General features: G+C 38.6%; 1 protein-coding gene across 1 annotated transcript; it reads right to left on the minus strand.

Annotated features, from left to right (window-relative positions):
• Positions 1-18,408: 18,408 nt before the first annotated feature.
• Positions 18,409-19,326, minus strand: LOC136234876 (E3 ubiquitin-protein ligase ATL23). Its single transcript, XM_066024365.1, has one exon. It carries the CDS (start codon positions 19,208-19,210, stop codon positions 18,707-18,709), a length of 504 nt encoding a protein of 167 aa, XP_065880437.1. The 5' UTR covers positions 19,211-19,326; the 3' UTR covers positions 18,409-18,706.
• Between the last annotated feature and the right edge of the window lie 455 nt (positions 19,327-19,781).

The following is a 19,781-nucleotide window of genomic DNA, read 5'->3' on the forward strand; positions in this document are numbered from 1 at the left end:
GGCCGTGAATGACGTAGCATTAAGTTGAACGTTGGACGAAGGGGAGAAATGGCTAAACCACGCGTGTCGCGACCGCGGGTTGGGGATTCACTGTCGCGGCACGGTGAGTTTTCTCACTTCTTTGCTTTCGTTCGTGTCCTCGACTTGGTGCTTTCGATTTACGTCGTCTTTGACTCCTTTTGTAGGGTTTTTCTTCTGTTTTTGATCCTTTTTCGTTCCTATTTGGATTTTACCAAATATTTAGGTACCTTGCAAGAAAGAAAGATATTCGAGAGTAAAAGTAATCTAAACAGATATAAACAACATAAATTTGTAATAAAAATGATGTAAATATTAATGATATTTTAGGTATATTTTGGGCTTAACACATATCAAAGTTGTAAAAGACGATAGGCGCTAGTAGAGCGGATAGGACCCTTAGAGATTAATCGGATTTGTATTTTTATACTTTTTTATATTTTTATTAAATAAATTATTATATAAATACAATTAAAATATGAATTATACTATGTAAAAATAATAATATAAAATATTTAGGATAGAAAAATATATTTTTTAATATTATTTGTATTAATGTCTTTTTAAAAATGGGTCAATAACATTAATAACAAAATACGTCAAAGAAAAATAAAATTAATATTCTTAAAAATACATTTGATAGTTTAAAGTTTTTTTTTAGTTTTTTCTTATTTAATATTTTATTTAAAATTAAAAAACTTGACATAAAATTTAAGGGCTAATTTTTTCAAAAGGACCGTCTGGGACCGTCTAGACCCTCGTCGAGGACCGCCTACACCCCCGTCTAGGACCTCCTGGATGGCCAAAGATAGTTCAATCGATCTATATGATCCGACTTGAGTAAATTGGAACAGTGTTCTAAAAATCCCTGCCTCAGATGATTTTTAGAACACTGAACCATATGCATTGGCTATCGTGACTATTATGTATGACATGCTATGTAATTGGCCTGATGTTGCACATGCACTAAGTATGATCATTTCGTTACCAACAGGATCCCGAGGAGGCACATTGGATCGTAGTCAAAGCAATCCTAAAGTCCTTAAAGAGTACTAAGGATAACTTCTTATTATACAGTGGTCATGAAGAGCTCGTTGTAAATGGTTACACTGATGCTAGCTTCCAATCCAACGTCGATGAATTGAAATCGCAAACTGGATATGCGTTCTTGTTAAATGGAAGTGATGTCAGTTGGAAGAGCTCAAAATAGGATACTGTAGCAGGTTCTACATCAGAATTTGTGTATATTATTGCATTAGATGCTACAAAAGAAGAAGTTTGGTTCAAGAAGTTTGAAACTGAGTTAGGAGTCTTTCCATCCAACCTATAGTTGATATTTTCTCTGACAACCAAGGGGCCATAGCACAAGCTTATGAGCCTTGGTCACACAAAAGGACTAAACATGTACTTAGAAAATTTCATCTTATTCAAGAGATCATCGATAGAGGAGATGTGAGGATCATTTAGGTTGTGTCAGAAGACAATGTCGTGGATCCACTAACGGAACAGTTGGCTTAACCGAAGCATGAGGGACTTGATAGATCAATAGGGAGCAGGACCATGACGAGCTGCTCATGTTTGGCAGGTTGGTATGGACAAGTGAAACCATGAGGCAACATGATACTATTCTAAAACATTTATAGTATATCTAGTGGTTGGGAGCTTACCTATGACTAGGGAGATCATGGGTTCGAATCACATCCGAGTGGGGTGGAAATTTTTCTTTCTTCTTTGTAATGTAAGCGTATTGTGCGCAATTTTAAAAAAATATATATATATTTGAATTTCTTTTATTAATATCTTAAACTAGTGTAGCTTACCAATGTTAGAACTTTAATAATAAAATTGATTCACTAACAATAATATGGATATTTTATACCTTATCTAAATTTTTAAACACATATATTTACATTGGAAGATAGGTTATTTTATGGATTGAAGCTTTTTAATTTCATATTATATCATTAAAAAAGTAATAGACATGTTTCCATTGAAATTCTCTTATATATAATTGCAAAGTATTTACAAATGCTTAAGGAATGTTAATATTTAATTTTACTAAAGCAGTGGATTTAGTAATACTTAAAAATTTAAATCTCATCTATCTCTCCATCTATATATTTATATATATTAATGTGTGAAGCATAATTTTCTTTTGATGATTTGAAGAGCCAAAAGATACAAGTGAGCTAAATAATTAGGTGGTCACCTACTTTCCCTTTCACATATAATTTCTCTAGCTTTTTCTGTCCAACTCTTAAACTTAATTGGTAGTAAATGAGCCATTAAATTTAGATTTATTATAATCCTATTAAATTTAGGTTTATTACGATGAGATTCAAACCATCATAATGCTTAAATATAGTAACAAAATTCATTTTGGTTGTTTAAAGGTCCAGGTGAATACTGCTGTAGTTGTATCTGGTTTTTTTTGGACCTAATGCATTTTGCTACTTATATTTGCTCGATCTAAACTTTTAAAAGTTACAAATGATTATTTATTTTTATCTAATTACATATCATAACATTTTCATTTTGTCCTATTACATTCAATAACTTAAAACTTCCAACTGCTCCTTGAACTCTCCAAAAGTTCCCAATTTTTTTTATCTATTTGATTTTTATTTTGCATTTTGTGAGCACTTTGACATGTAGTAGAGAGTGTCTTCCATTTTCTATATCCAACAAATTCTATCGATATTTATTGAATACAATTGGACAAGAAGGGAAGGCTAAATATTTAGAAGAACAGGGGCGGAGACAGGGGGGCCGGGGCCTTCCGGCCGCCGGAACCATCATGACCACGAGTAGTTTCGTCTTTTCTGTCTCTACGAAATTTGAGGTTGTGGTGGTTCCGGCCCCTGTTTCTAAGAAATAATGATAGGGTGTTGAATTAGCACCCCAAAATTAGCCCTAAATCCAAAATTTCAATTTTTTTAGGCTGTTAGACTCTCCTTGAATTCAATTTTTTTATTTTTTTGGCCTGTTAGGGTTCTTAAATCCAAATTTCTATTTTTTTTTTGTCTATTAGGCCGTCCCTAAATCCGAGTTTTTCTATTAGATACTATTTTTTTACATGTTAAGAATCTTAAACACAATATAGCTTAATTTTGAAAAGTTTTACATTGGTACTTAAAAATTGGTTCTTGACCACTAATTATAACACGTATATATACGGAAAATTGTTAAACAAGTTCAATTTAACAAAAAAAAAAATTACATACTATGTATAAATCGGATCCCAACCGATTAATTTTGTATTCGCCACTGTAGAAGAATATATGTATTAGGAATTTTTATTATTATTTCATTTTTCCAATCAGATCATTAGGTTCACAATTGATTGTGATATTGATGTAAGGAGCCATAATTAATCTTCTGATTTAATAAAGTTAGTGTTTCCCTTTCCTCAAGGTGTTATACAATATTATCAACTTCTTTTCTTTTCTTTTCTTTTCATTATTTTAATTTTCAGGCCCATTTAGGGTTTGGCAGGGACTTACAATAATTTTAGAGACTTCATCTCAAAGCTAATAAAATAGGAATTCATTTCTATGTTGTCAACTATGTGGATTGATTAGTGCTACATCCTACATAAGTGTGATTTCAGAGGGCGGGTTTGATATTACGGTTTGTTGTTGAAAAAAACTGATTTTCCAAAAAGCAGGGATTGACTGCTTTTGTAAAAAACTGATTTTCAGCTATAAAATGCAAACAGAAAATGTCTAACCAACTATTTTGTAACATTAAAATTAACTATTTATTAAGTTTTATTTGTATTTCAATAGATTTCGATTGCTTTTTAAATGAGTTTTAATTAAAATATTTCAAAACATATTTAGATTAAGGGGATGCTTTGCGTTTCCTATTCATAACTCGCCTGTACATATTGCTGAGCTGAAAGCTATTATCTATGCGGTTAGCGTTGCCTGGGAAAGAAACTGGAGGAACCTGTGGATTGAATCCAACTCATCATATACCGTGCATCTTCTTAATACTTACTCAAGTGGTGTTCCTTGGATAATAAAGAAAGACTGGCATTCCTGCTTAGCAAGACTTTCTGGCATGAATTGGAAAGCCACGCACATTTTTAGAGAAGGTAACCAGGCTGCTGATAGGTTGGCTGCAATGGGGCAATCGGCTGACTCTTCTCTTTGGTGGCACTCTGCGCCACATTTTTGTCAGACTTTTGTTTTTGATGACTTGTGTAACGTAGCTCACATTGGATTTCTGTAACTTTCTTTTTTCTGTCTCTTTCTCCTTCTTCTGTACTTTTTTTCTTTATTAATAATATTCGGGTTGTTGGCTGTGCTGGAGGTGCCAACCTAGTTGGGATGTCTGGCCTGCCTTCGCGTCCCAACCTTATTAAAAAAAGATTAAAATTTGAATTTTTCTTTTGATTTTCAATCTTGATTCCTAAAATACCAATAAAAAAAGGCAAAAAGAAGAAACAAAATAGTACTTTGAAGAAGAAAAGATAAGATATAAATAGTGATATAATGAATGGTATTGAGTGGAATAAAGTTGTAAAACATGTTAAATAGGATAATTTAGCACTATTATTTATTGGAAACCAACCTGAGAATATGATTAGTATAAGGGTTGGATTTAAATAATTAAATGGATGTGTCTCTTCCATTTGGTAAAAAATCTGGCCAATTCTGGAAGATTGTTTAATAATAGAAGTTTATTATGAGGCTATAAGCAAGAATTTGCCTAGGATTGGCTTCAATGTGACGCACAAGCCAAGAGAAAGAAAAATAGAAAGTTAAGCATTATTGTACACGCAATGACATTATTATTTAGAGATGAGATTGGGTAATGACATCAATCAAATGCCAAACAAATGGGAATGCCATTTCAGAGATGGCAATTTAAAGTTCTAATTGAATTATTTGAATTTATGTATGCTAATTTCTCATATAACAATTTTGACTTACAAGGAAATAATTTCACTTAGTTTGGAGAGGAAGAAAATCTGCTGTCTCCGTCACATAAAAAGTGATTTCTACTTAATTAAAATAATATATTTTGTGAGTCAAAGAGACTCGCACAATAAAAATGACCACTTTTTGTAAGAGGGACATGGAAGGAGACACTGAAATTGGGACAACAGATTTTCTTCTAGTTGGAGACATTATTATTTACTTTTAGGAGTATTTGTTTAATCCATTTTTTACTCTGTTTATCTTTTCCTATTAAAAAAAATAGAGTTTTAGATGTTTGATTAAAGAACTATTGTTGATGTTTTTATATATAAAAAACAGTTGTTTCTTGTGTTTTTCCAACAAAAGAATGTAATCTCTGCTTTTTGGAAAATCAGTTTTTTCCAATAGTAAACAGTAGTTAAACCAAACGGACTCGTAGTCTGGATTTGTTCAAAACACTTGATTGACCTTTTGATGTAGATTGAAATCGACTGAAGGTTTTAATCGTAAACCAACAAAGAATCCGATCTTCTCAAGCTAAACTTGAAGGTTGAGTTAACCCAAAGGATATGAAATCTCAAGCTCTCAATGGAGGCTATTGTTTTAATTCATCAAAAAGTTAAGAACATTACAAAAATGAGAGCTTAAATACTCTCCAACATTACAAGGGAAAGGACCAAAAGCCTATGAATAAGGTTTTGGCTAACACATGGTCATAAGGGTAGAATAGGAAAGTGGTAGTTTAGTAATTAGGGGGCCAATGGCAAAACAGTAAATAGAGTGTAACAGAAAATGGTCCCCTCAATGTGAGAACTTGGAGGGGAAGTATTCTCCAGGACAAACACGCCCCGCGCCTACGTGCTACGCCCCGCGTAGATGTGTTCCTGAACTTGAAGACGCTTGCTCGAATTCATTACGAGAGGCGCCCAGCAGATTACGCCCCGCGTCATAGGGCTCCTGATCTTGATGGCTCCGTGGAATGAGATCTACGCGTGGCACCCAAGGGGTGTGCCCCGCGTGTTTGACGTACTGGATGATTTCCTGCTTGATGTGGCTATCTACGCCCCGCGTGGTAAGGGAGGCGCCCTGCGTCTCCGAGTGGTGTGACTTTTCTCCAAAGGCAACCATTCCCACGCCTGGCGCTCGGCCTGACACGCCCCGCGTGCTCTCTATTTTGGCTTCTTCTTCCCTCTCCTTGAGTGGGTTCTCTCGAGTGGCTACTCGTTGCGCCAGACTCGGGTCTAGGGATAAGATGCCCTCATCATTCTCCCCTTCTTTGAAAGAGTCGGGCTCCGTCTCGGTGACTTTGGTTGGCAACGATCCCTCCGGCTTCCATAAGCTCAAGTCCTGCACATTAAAAGAAGAAGATATTTTCCCAAGCCAATTGGGAAGGGTTAGTTGGTAAGCGTTGGCACTGATTTTCTTTGTGATCCGGTAAGGACCATATTTTCTCGGCCTCAACTTGCTACTCGGGGCATGACTAAGTCACTCTTTTCCCAAGTACACCATCACCTCATCCCCAACCTCAAATTGCACATCTCTTCGGTGCTCATCGACCTTGGCCTTGTTCTTAATGTTTTTCTCCTCGATGCTATGCCGAACTTCTTGGTGCATTTGGTGGTAGTCATAGGCCAAATTCTGAGCCGCTGCGCTCTTCTTCTCCCCTTTCGGAACTTCCCCCAAATCAAGCGAATGGTTCGGAGCTTTGGTGTACACAACATCAAAGGGGGACTTCCCGGTGGTTGAACTCACGGTGGAGTTGTAGGCGAACTCGGCTTGGGCAAGCACATAATCCCACATTTTGGGTTTGTCCCGGCATTTGCTTCTCAATAAATTACCCAACGTCCGATTGACCGCCTCAGTTTGCCCATCCGTTTGTGGGTGAGCCGTGGTACTAAACTTCAACATGGTACCGAGAATAGCCCAAAGAGTTCGCCTAAAGTGGCTAAGGAACTTGGTGTCCCGATCCGACACTATACTCTTTGGGACCCTGTGCAGCCTCACAACCTCTCGAAAGAACAATTTGGCGATGGCGGTGGCGGTGGCGTCATTTGTCTTCCTACACGGAATAAAGTGTGCCATCTTTGAGAATCGATCCACCACCACAAATACGGAGTCCATACCCCATTGAGTCCTCGGCAGCCCCAATACAAAATCCATGGAGAGGTCTTCCCAAATAGTCTCTGGGACCAGTAGGTGCATACGTAGCCCGGCATTAGTAGCATGCCCCTTGGATGTTTGGCACTCCTCACATCGCTCCACGATGTAGGCGACGTCCCTCCTTACTTTAGGCCAATAGTAGCGGGAGCTAACCGCTTCAAAGGTCTTGTCTCTTCCAAAGTGTCCCCCAACACCCCTCCGTGTAGCTCTCGAATCACTCTTTCCCGGATGGATGTGTTCGGAAGGCACAATTGGCTGCCCCTCATGAGGAACCCATCCACAAGCTGATATCCACTCTCCTCAGTACCTCTTCTACATTTCTCCCATTCAAGCCCAAAGTCTGGGTCTTCCTCGTATTCCCCTTTAATGTGCTCAAAATCCACTAACTCCAAGGCCACTGTTTTCAATAGGGCTACCCATCGGCTCAAGGCATCCACAACCTTATTCTGTTGACCCGCTTTGTGAAGAAGTCGATAAGGAAACTTATCCACGAAAGCGGACCACCTAACATGCATGGAGCTCCGGAGTTGTTTTTGACTTCCCAAGTACTTGAGGGCTTGGTGGTCGGTATACAACATAAATTCCTTCTCGATGAGGTAGTGCTCCCACGTCTTGAGAGCCTGCACTACCGCATAGAACTCCTTGTCATACGTGGCCCACTTCTGTCTAGAATCACACAACTTCTCACTGAAGTACGCTATGGGCCTCCGCTCTTGCATTAGTACTCCCCCTACTCCGACTCCACTCGCATCACACTCCACCTCGAAGAGCTTCTCAAAATATGGAAACGCTAAAACCGGAGCGGTACTTAGCTTTTCCTTAATCAAGGCGAAACTACTCTCTTGCTCATTCCCCCACTTGAAGCCTCTACCCTTCTTCAAACACTCGGTCATAGGGGCCACGATCGCGCTGAAATTCCGGATGAACCGCCTATAGAATGTAGCCAACCCATGGAAACTCCTAATATCCCCAACTGTCTTCGGGGCCGGCCACTCCCAGATAGCTCTCACTTTCTCTTCATCCACTCGGATGCCACTCCCACTGACCACATATCCGAGAAACACCAAGATTTCCATCACGAAGTCACACTTCTTAGTGTTGGCAAAGAGTTGGTTCTCCCGGAGCAAAACTAACACGGCCCTCAAGTGCTCCACATGCTCTTCTATCGTCTTACTATGGATGAGAATATCATCAAAGTAGACCACCACAAACTTCCCAATCACCGGACGTAGTACTTGGTTCATCAACCTCATGAAGGTGCTCGGTGCATTGGTCATCCTGAATGGCATCACTAGCCACTCGTATAGTCCGTCCCGCGTCTTAAACGCTGTCTTCCACTCATCCCCCGCCTTGATCCGGATTTGGTGGTATCCGCTCCTCAAGTCGATCTTCGAAAAGACCTTGGAACCGCCCAATTGGTCAAGCATATCATCAAGTCGGGGAATCGGGAACTTGTACCGAATAGTAATCTTGTTGATGGCTCGGCTATCCACACACATCCTCCACGACCCGTCCTTCTTGGGCGTCAACAAAGCCGGCACCGCACACGGACTCATACTCTCTCTAACATAGCCCATCTTTATCAACTCGTCCACCTTCTCCTTCATCATTTCACTCTCCTTAGGACTCATTCGGTAGTGAGGGAGACTAGGCAAGCTAGCTCCCGGCACTAGGTCAATGTGGTGTTGGATGTCCCGTAGAGGTGGCAACCCATCGGGTAACTCTTCCGGAAAGACGCCACGGAACTCATTTAGCAACCTCCCCACATCCTCCGAAACTTCTTCAGCTTCACTTCCGACCCTCTCACTTGGTGTGCTCGACTTCACCATCACTACATAGACTGTTTGGCTCTCCTCACACTCGTTGAGAAACGCCTTGTGAGTCGGGCAAACAATAAAACTAGACTTCCCTTTGTCTTTGGTCTCTCCCAATAGAGGTGTTAGAACATACCGAATGCCGTCCTTCATGAACTGATAAGTATTCTTCCTTCCGGCATGGGTAGCATCCCTATCAAATTGCCACGGGTGTCCCAATAGTAGGTGGCATGCATCCATCTCCACCATGTCACAATAAACTTCATCCCGGTACTCCCCTATCTCAAGAGGAACCCTACACCTTTGAGTGACCTTCAGCTCTCCGACGCTCTTGATCCACCCCACACTGTACGGAATGGGATGCGGTTCAATCACTAACCCAAACCTCTTGGCTGCGGCATCGCTGATAATATTCTCTTGGCTCCCACTATCTATGATCACATTGCACTTTACCCCTTGTACTAGACATCGGGTTCGGAATAATTGGTGTCGTTGATCCGATTCCACTTTACTTGAAACCAATAGTCTTCTCACAACATGTATGGCGCGCCCACCATCATACTCTTCCTCATACTCATCATCCACGGGGTCACAACAAACATCCCCTTCGTCATCATACTCATAATCATCTTCGTATCTCTCAACTACGTTGGCGCTTCTCCTCTTAGGACATTCATTGGAACGGTGACCCGGCTCGTTGCATCGGAAACATTTGAATGGAGCCGGTTTAGCATAGGGGTTGCTGCCCCTAGGGGGTTGTGTCGCCTTAAAAGGCCTCACATCTCCACTAGGCGCCCTTTCCGCATTTGGCGCTTTGGGATCGCTAGAACTTGCGACTCCTTTACCCTTGTCAATGCTCTTGGGAGCTCCTCTCCCTCCATAGGTGCTCTCAACCTTTGTTCTCCTATAGCCTTCACGACCCCTCAAACTCAACTGTGACTCAGCCTTCAATGCTAAGTTACGGGCGTCTTGCACCCGAATCACCATCTGCATTGCAATCCGATCTTGGATGTTGTATCTCAGCCCTTCAAGATACCTTGAAGTCTTTTGGCTTTCGGTTTCCGACAAATTAGCCCTTGCCGAAAGCCGCAAGAACTCCGAGGTGTATTCGTGCACACTCCTAGCACCTTGTGAGCAATTTCTATAAGAGCTGTAGATGTATTGCTCGTAATCAGGTGGTAGAAACCTCTCCCGCAACATCGATTTCATCCTTAGCCAAGACCTAATCGATTCCCTTCCTCCTCTTCTTCTTTTTCTCTCCTTCACATTATCCCACCAAACCGACGCCCCTCCTTTCAACCAGTAAGCTACCAACCGAACCTTCCGATCCTCTGGTATCCCCGCGTAATCAAAGAACCGCTCTACCTCGAGCAACCAATCGAGGAAACCCTCTATGTCGAGTTCTCCCCCGAATGACGGTAAGTCCACTTTCAACTTGAAGGCATCATCTCTATCAAAATTTCCTACATACCCCATCCTCACATTCGGTTCGCCTCTATATCCGCCCCTCTCAGTACCTCGGCCCCCATACGGGTCATTCAAACCAACATTTCCCCTTTCAAAACCACCTACAACATCATTATGCACAACATCCATATTCCCGGCACGCACATGCACGGGACCGACAACATCATTTACATGCACATCATGCCTAGGCCTATCATTCATGGCATTATCATCAATCCTAATCCCCATATTCCTAGCAATCCTAGGCATATCATAATCATCAAACAAATCCCCATCACTATCATTATCCACATTTCTAATGGTTACGGGATTAGTCCACCTTACCTCTTGAACCCGAGGGTCCATTGCTTGGGGTGCATAGGTTATCCGTGGTGGTGGTGTTGGTTGCCGCTCAAGTAGAGGGCGGTTTTGTTCCTCTTGTCTCCGGTGAGATTCTCCGGCGGGTTGGTTGTGGCTATTTCGAAACTCAAGAATAAGCCTCTCCATATCAAGACGCATTTCTCTTCTACCCGCTTCTTGTTTTTCTTCAAACTCACTCATCTTGTCATTCATTGCCTTCATGCTTGATTCTAGTGCTTCAAACCTTTGCTCATGGGCTCCAATGGCTTCGGTGGTGATACGTGGTTGAACCATCTCCGAGAAGAAGTCTCCGGTCAAGGAAAACGACTCGGCTCTGATACCAACTGATGTAGATTGAAATCGACTGAAGCTTTTAATCGTAAACCAACAAAGAATCCGATCTTCTCAAGCTAAACTTGAAGGTTGAGTTAACCCAAAGGATATGAAATCTCAAGCTCTCAATGGAGGCTATTGTTTTACAACAACAACAACAACAACAACAAAGCCTTAGTCCCGAAATGATTCGGGGTCGGCTAACATGAACCATCATATAAAACCGTGAAAATCAAGTCGTGTCAGCGACACAGATTCGCTCCCTCCACTCCGTCCTATCCACTACCATATTTTCCTCAATTCCCAATAAACTCATATCACTCTCGATCACCCTCCTCCAAGTTTGCTTAGGTCTTCCCCTACCCCTCACCACTACATCCCTTTGCCACTCTTCGGTTCTCCTAACCGGCGCATCAAGCCCTCTACATCTCACATGGCCAAACCACCTTAGTCGGTTTTCTCTCATTTTATTCTCAATAGATGTGACCCCTACTTTTGTCCTAATTATTTCATTACGCACCCGGTCCTTTCTCGTGTGACCACACATCCATCTCAACATACGCATCTCCGCCACCGACATCTTATGGATGTGGCAGTGTTTCACTGCCCAACACTCCGTACCATATAACAATGCTGGTCTAATTGCCGTCCGGTAGAATTTTCCCTTCAATCTATTAGGCATCCCGGGATCACAAAGGAAACCCGTAGCACTCTTCCACTTCGACCAACCAGCTTTAATCCTATGAGCAACATCTCCATCTACTTCTCCATCCGTTTGGATAATAGATCCTAAATACCGGAAGCAATCCGAGGCCTGAACAACTCTCCCATCTAGGATGATTGTCCCTGCCTCCCTACTCCTACGGCCGCTAAACTTACACTCCAAATATTCTGTCTTACTTCGACTCAACTTAAAGCCTCTAGATTCTAGAGTTGGAGGCTATTGTTTTAATTCATCAAAAAGTTAAGAACATTACAAAAATGAGAGCTTAAATACTCTCCAACATTACAAGGGAAAGGACCAAAAGCCTATGAATAGGGTTTTGGCTAACACATGGTCATAAGGGTAGAATAGGAAAGTGGTAGTTTAGTAATTAGGGGGCCAATGGCAAAACAGTAAATAGAGTGTAACAGAAAATGGTCCCCTCAAGGTGAGAACTTGGAGGGGAAGTATTCTCCAGGACAAACACGCCCCGCGCCTACGTGCTACGCCCCGCGTAGATGTGTTCCTGAACTTGAAGACGCTTGCTCGAATTCATTACGAGAGGCGCCCAGCAGATTACGCCCCGCGTCATAGGGCTCCTGATCTTGATGGCTCCGTGGAATGAGATCTACGCGTGGCGCCCAAGGGGTGTGCCCCGCGTGTTTGACATACTGGACGATTTCTTGCTTGATGTGGCTATCTACGCCCCGTGTGGTAAGGGAGGCGCCCTGCGTCTCCGAGTGGTGTGACTTTTCTCCAAAGGCAACCGTTCCCACGCCTGGCGCTCGGCCTGACACGCCCCGCGTGCTCTCTGTTTTGGCTTGCTCTTCGCTCTCTTTGAGTGGGTTCTCTCGAGTGGCTACTCGTTGCGCCGGACTCGGGTCTGGGGATAAGATGCCCTCATCACCTTTTAATGCTATAATGTGTCCTTTACTTCCTGAATTTGTTTAAATTAAACATGATTAACCCTATAAATCTACTACAAGGCTCCAAAGGCCGTAAAAATATAAAATTTATATGTTTTCATGAGTTAGAATCACAAATTAAACTTTTATTTTTTTAATTTTTTTTTATATGTATTTGGATAAATTGAAATGTATCACACTTTATTGTAACCAAGTTCAAGAGGGTACTAGGTCGCTTTAAACAAATTCATATAATCAATAATATATTATTTTAAATAAGTTAAAGAGTTAACGAGACACTTTGTAAGTTTAGAGAGCCGATTGGGTTTTTTGGAACAAGTTCAAAGACCTCATGTATTTAACCGTTTATAAAATAATAGATGTTAGTTTTAGAAAAATTCATTTTAAAAGTTTTTTTTGTACTTATATTTAAAAAATATGTATAGTTTGCCCTATATACAAACAGGGGCATATGGTTTAAAATTGTACAAATAGAGGTTTGTATTACAAATAGAGGTTTGTATTACGTTTTGTTAACAAAATACAATATTTTAAATTACAAACTTTTAAGTTTTGACTGTACATTTTTATTTTAAAAAATATAGGGAAAAGTATAAAAATAAACCTTGTGGTTACACCCATTTTCGAACAACACTCATGTGGTTTAAAAGTTTGCAAAGTGGTACCATGTACTTCATTCCGTTAGCAAACACATACCAAATTGACTAACGGCGTTAAAAGTCAAAGGAAAAAGAGTTAATTTGGTCATTATATTTATTTATTTTTATAAATTGACCCCCTTATTATCTAATTATCACAAACAAATCATAAAATCAAAAATAAAAATCAAATATACCATCTTCCCCATCTCTCTTTAATTTCTTTTTTTTTCTTCTTTCTCTCTCATCTTTCTTAATTTCTCTCTCTAAAATAAAGCTACCACCATGAACACTTTCAAAATTTCTATATTTTGCAAGAACTTCCCCTTCAAACGGTGCCGTTTTACTCAACTCTTCTCCGATCAACCCTTCTTCGTTTCATAAACTTTCCGCTTATGTCCCTCAACATGACGCTTCTCTTCCTTTGCTTACTGTTTCAGAGACGTTTATGTTTACAGCTCGTCTTCTCTACCCAAACTCGTCGGAAATTCGTTGAATCAATTCTCGACGAGCTCAGTTTGACACATTTGGAAAATGTGCGGATCGCTCGCGGACTCTCCGGTGGAGAACACCGTCGGGTTTCGATCGGGTTAAGCCTGCTCCACGACCCGACTGTTTTACTTCTCGATGAACCTACCTCCGGCCTCGATAGCAAATCGGCACTTAATCTGATGGAATCACTGAAATCAATTGCGGTTTCACTGAAATCAACCTGGCAAGCTTTTTCTTACTTCGTTTTAGTCATTTGGATTGTCGTTTTAATGGCGAATTCGTTCGTTCTCTTCTTGAGTTCTCTAGCTCCGAATTACATCGCCGGAAGTTCGCTAGTCATGGTTCTTCTCGGTGCTTTCTTTCTCTTCTCCGGCTACTTCATTTGGCAGGAATGAAATTGGGATATGATCATTCAGTAGGAAAGACATGGGCAATTAGATTATGGTGCAGACCAATGTTTTAATTTGACGCCTAGATTATCTTGATTGGGCTCAATTATTTTCATTACCAACAGAGAATGTGACTTTTATTGTTATTGTGGTATGTGTGGAGTTTATGATCAGCAAGCTTTAGAGAATCCATGTTTATGCACAAGAAGAGTTTGAATATCCACAAGTGCTGGAATAAGAGCCCAATCAAGAAGAGTTTGAATATCCACAAAAGAAGAGTTTGAATATCCACAAGTGCTGGAATAAGAGCTGTGTTGAAACACCATTAATGGCAGATCAGGAAAGAGACTCTCTCTTGGAATTACAATTACCACCTCGCTGAAACTCGAATTCTGGGTAAACAAGAAGAAAGCGCAAAGAATAGAGCATTGGTTATGTTTGAAATGTGGATTGAATCTTTGAGAACACGGATTTTCAAAGATTCTGATCACAAAAACAAAGAGACTCTCTCTCTTGGAGAGTATAGGAGAGCAAAACGCCATTAATGGCAGATTAGGAAAGAGCTACGGGAGAACCAATGTGATCAAATACACCCTCTCTCCTGGTTCCAAACTGGCCATTCCTTAACTTATTATAGATTTTAGAGAGAAATTTACAATGACGAGAGAGAAGTGAGAAAGAAAAAGAAAAAAAAGAGATGAAAAAGATGGTGTATTTGATTTTTTATTTTTATTTTGGGGTTTGTTTGTGATAATTAGATAATAAATGGGAGTTAATTTATAAAATAAATAAATATAAAGACTAAATTAACTCTTTTCTCTTTTACTTTTAACGCCGTTAGTCAATTTGGTATGTGTTTGCTAACGGAATGAACCTCAAGGTACCACTTTGCAAACTTTTAAATCACATGGGTGTTGTTCGAAAATGGGTGTAACCACAAGGTTTATTTTTGTACTTTTCCCAGAAATATATTTACTCATCTACAAAGCACAACTCCCATATTGATTTCCATCTTTGGAAAATGAACTTAAGTGTCAATTTAGGTCATGTTTGTTTGCCGAAAAATATTTTTCTGACTTTCTGATATTTGTTTGCTTAGTCTAAACTTTTAGAATCCTGCTCCATTTATTCCTAACATTTTAAAAACAATAGTTATCTACTACTTTCCATTTTCCGGTATAGTCAAACACCAGATAATATTTTATTTTCAAACAAAAAAATTTCCCTTACCAAATATTTTCAGACAAACAAAAGGTGTCTGAGTTCATAAATTGTCAAATTAGTAAAAAAAGATGAAATGTCCACAAATTATATTGTGGTTTCGATTTGGGAGTTGTATTTTATCAATATGTAAATATAATTTTCTAAAAAGATGAAAATGTCATTCATTGTCATTAGAATTTAACTATATAATTTACGATGGTGTGTTTTGTGAACAAAATAAACCTTGAACCTCTATTTGCAAATTTTGAAGTACATATCTATGTTTGGTCGTATGGCTGATAGTTTACATTGGTGGGATTTAATTCCTGATTTTTGTTGCCCGACTTTTTTACATGATCTTGTGGGGCGTGGTTCTTATCGCTTCGCTTGACATGGTTTTGTTTTAAACTTTTGTATTTGGTTCTTTTTAACTTTTCTTTTCTTCTTTAATAATATTGGTTCGGGTTTGCTGTGATTTTCAGAGGTGCCAGCATAGCTATGATGTCTGTTTTTTACACTCTCTCGCTAACTGGCCTTCAATAAAAAAAATAGGGCAAACTACATTTTTTTCTTTGTATATTTCCCTTCATTTATTTCGAGATAAGATTCAAACTTACTTCTATCGTCTTTAAGAAAAATACATTTACTCTTAACGTATAAAATAATAAAAAAATTCTTTTCATATGAGTATGACCATTATTTGAATAATGTCACATTGAACATTCTAAATAAGATTATCAATAAAAAAAATAGATAATTTTTTCTGATTAACTTATATTTCCCGATTCAAAATAAATATATTTAATCAAATCACATATTAATTACATATTAATTCAATGGTTTTGGTTTTTAAAAAACCAGTGATTCTTTGTTTTTATAAAATGCTACTTTTTAACTATGAAAGAGAAAACATAAAATGTCTAATCAAAAATTTAAAACTCTATTTTCAAATGACAGAAGAATGGGGTATCTATATACCCCTTTATTTTTGTTTTTTCAATGGTTTAATTAATAATAGAAAAATGAGAAATTATACGGTGTGCCTGGCATACCAACTCCAACTCAGAATCTGAGGTGGTATGCCAGAACCAATTAAATAAGAACACTTGTCAAATAGTATATAATTTTTATATTAGTTATTAAACTCAGGTAAATCAGTAAGATTAGCTTTTTACTAGTCCCTTCCCTCTTATGCAATAGGTTTTATTTTTTGTGCCGCCGGTCCTTTGTTTCTTTCCGCTCCCTTTTTCTGCTGTGAATATACAATCTCCTGTAAATATTTATTTTTAATGGAATGAGTGGCTGGGTATTATGGTTTATAAAGTTAAACCATTGTTGCAAGTCCAATCCAATTGAATTAATTAATCATTATTTTAATTAAAACGTTAATTGCCCTTTCATTGAGTGGACCTTAGCATTTGAATTTTTTTCTGTGCAGAACACAAGTGATTTGAATTAGTTTCTTGTTTCGACTGTATTTATATAGTTCTTGATTAAAAATCCATATCAATTTTGATCGTTCCGAGGAGAAAATTTCATTTGTCCGGTGATGAATCTGTCATCATCTGCAGAACTCGATTTGGATCGCACCTAGAATAACCACCGTCGGAGTTTGCTTGACACGGCGATTACCACAGGAAAATGAAGGGAGCAGTGGTGGTAGCCGGAAAATGACGAACTGAGAAGTAATCGCCGGTAGTTTTTTGCGAGATATGGAGAGATGGGTTGAGAGCATTTATTTGTTTGCATAAGATAAGAGGGAAGGGACGAGTAAAAATCTAATCTCACTGTTTTACCTGAGTTTAATAACTAATGTAAAAATTATAAACTATTTGACAAGTGTCCTTATTTAATTGGCTCTGGCATACCACCTCAGATTCTGAGTTGGTATGCCAGACACACCGTATAATTTCTCTAGAAAAATAGAAAAAAAAAACTGCCTACCAAAATTTAATTGACAAATATTGTAGAACAAAAGAAAAAACAAATTTCCGATAATTGTTTTGAACCAAAGATATATGACAAGAGTTGATTTTAGTATTATATTTTTTTACAAGTTTTTTATAACTATGTTAACAACATAGCAAATATTTTTAGATACAATTAATGTTTTAAATGTCTATTAAAACATTTAAATATTAAATCAAATAACAGTAAATTAATTTATTCAATTTTTCTATTAATAAATTATAATTAATTTTATTTGGAGTAAAATTTTATAGCCGTTTAATTTTGATAAACAAAATATTTTTTTTGTTTCTAGAAAAAAAACTGTATTTCAATTTCAGTAACTTTATTATTAAACGAATAAAAAAAAGTTGTAATAAATTATTATATTTCATTTTTATTCAATTACTTAGATTATTTTTATTGATTTTTATAATTTATTTGGTAGCCGCACAGTAGTGTAATAGCAACAACTAGAAACCAAACAGGCAGGCATGCTTGCCATCTCTCTGTTAAAATCTGAGAAGAGAGGAATGGTGAAATTGTGGTGAAGCTGGGCCTGGGTATAAACTTTAATTCCTTTGTTATTTTTTGGAGGCAATTAAAACTTTATTTCAGGTGGTTATAATAAATGAAATATTTATTGAGTTTTATATTTTCCAGGTACAAAAGTGGCATGGCAATGGAATGTTACACCTCCCCCTTTTTTAAAATCTATGCACTGCCAACTCGCCAGTTTCCACCGATCACCCACTAAACTTATGCACCAACTCCCCACATTCTGCATCCAAATCCCCAATTCCAAAACCTATTCATTGTACTAAAAAACAAGTCAAAATCTCATGAATCTTCTTCATTTTTTCCTTAAATTCCCATTTTATGATTTTAACTCTGTTATTTTGCTAAACTAAATTTGGCATATGGTAATTAATTTTAATTTGTACTTTTACGCAAATAAGACAAAAGAAAAGGGCAAACAAACCCTCTTCTTCTTCGTGTACCTCGAGAATTGATGAACCTGCCAAGTGCCAATACTACTGCAAAACAGATCTTCAACAATGCTGGACTGAATCAATCTTTCTTCACCGTCAATTTTGTTTCAGATGAGATTTAATTTCAATTCATTTCGCCGCTCTCATCCCGCTAATTATACAACACGAACAAAGACAACAATTAATTAAGCCACTGTGAACAATAAATTTTTTACAGAAACCTAACCACTCCTACACAAATCAACAGTCGTCTTGTCCGGTGCCAGTGGAGATACCAGCGCCGCCATGGAAGAACAGAGCCGATTTTTTTTTCCTTCTTCTTCTTGTGTGATCCTGAATCGACAGCTTGAGTTATAATCAGCAAGGATTGTCCTCTGAAGCGCTGAAAAATTGGGCGTCAAGCTTCGCCCTACAAACAGGGCAAACAGAATGCTTAGAAAGCCAAGCATCGGCGCATTCCAAATGAAATCCATGATTACAACCAGGAACGAGTCTCGCCGTTTGTTCGCTCTCGATCTCATCCAAACACACCGCACATTCCGTCCCTAACACCAGCTCTTTCCCGGTAATTTTCGGCAATTTCTCGAGCTCAGATGCGGAAAGCCCTGTTTTAGCGGCGGGTTTGACAGGCTGCGGTATATCAGGATGATTATTGGCAGCGTACCAAAGAAGACAGATATAAACGAGAAACACAGCGCTCATCCCAACGCAGGGAAGAAAAAGAGCCAAAAACACAGAGAGAATCATGTTTTGATCGCCGTATGTGACTGGATTGTTCACGGAGGCTGGTGGCGAGGAGGAAGGAGAGGGGGAGGAGAAGATTGGCGCAGTGAGGGGTGCGTAGTGCACACCATAGTGCATTATAGGGGCTCTCTAAGAAAGCGAAGGCTATGAAATGGGGAAAATATAAGTTTTCTGTGGGGGTGGCGTTGGTCTTTCAGGTATATAATGTGTGAAGATGGTGACGCAAATACTCAAGGGTTTTTTTTTTACTTATTTTATTATTTTATTTGCAGTTGAAGGGTTTTTATTTAAAGAAAATGGTGATATAGGAGTTACGGAGGTACGGAGGCTACCCCTAACGCCGTTAGTACTACAGCCCTTTTTCGTTAAACGCCGCTACCACTACTTGAGGAGGAAGATTTGATATTTTTGACTTTTTGTCGTTTCTTTCTATTTAGAAACTTTATTATTAGTCCTTGTACTTCAAGTAATTTATTTTTACTTTCAAATTTTACTTTGGTGAGATTTTTAGTCTTAAAATGTTAATGTTAGATGTGATTTCGTCTTCATACATCAAATTGTCACATTTAGCCTTCACAAAGAAATATGTTATTTAATTATTATATTTTTTTTTTTAGGGAAAAGAAAGTAAAGACAAAACAAACGCCACAATAAATTAATTCGGAATTAACCTAGGAAAGCTAACATC

The sequence above is a fragment of the Euphorbia lathyris genome, chromosome 7 (genome assembly GCF_963576675.1).
Source record: "Euphorbia lathyris chromosome 7, ddEupLath1.1, whole genome shotgun sequence".
In the NCBI taxonomy this organism is placed as follows: Eukaryota; Viridiplantae; Streptophyta; class Magnoliopsida; order Malpighiales; family Euphorbiaceae; genus Euphorbia; species Euphorbia lathyris.

Coding starts and splice junctions, on each gene's coding strand:
- LOC136234876 (XM_066024365.1), bottom strand. CDS start 19,210: ATGCACTATGGTGTGCACTACGCACCCCTCACTGCGCCAATCTTCTCC.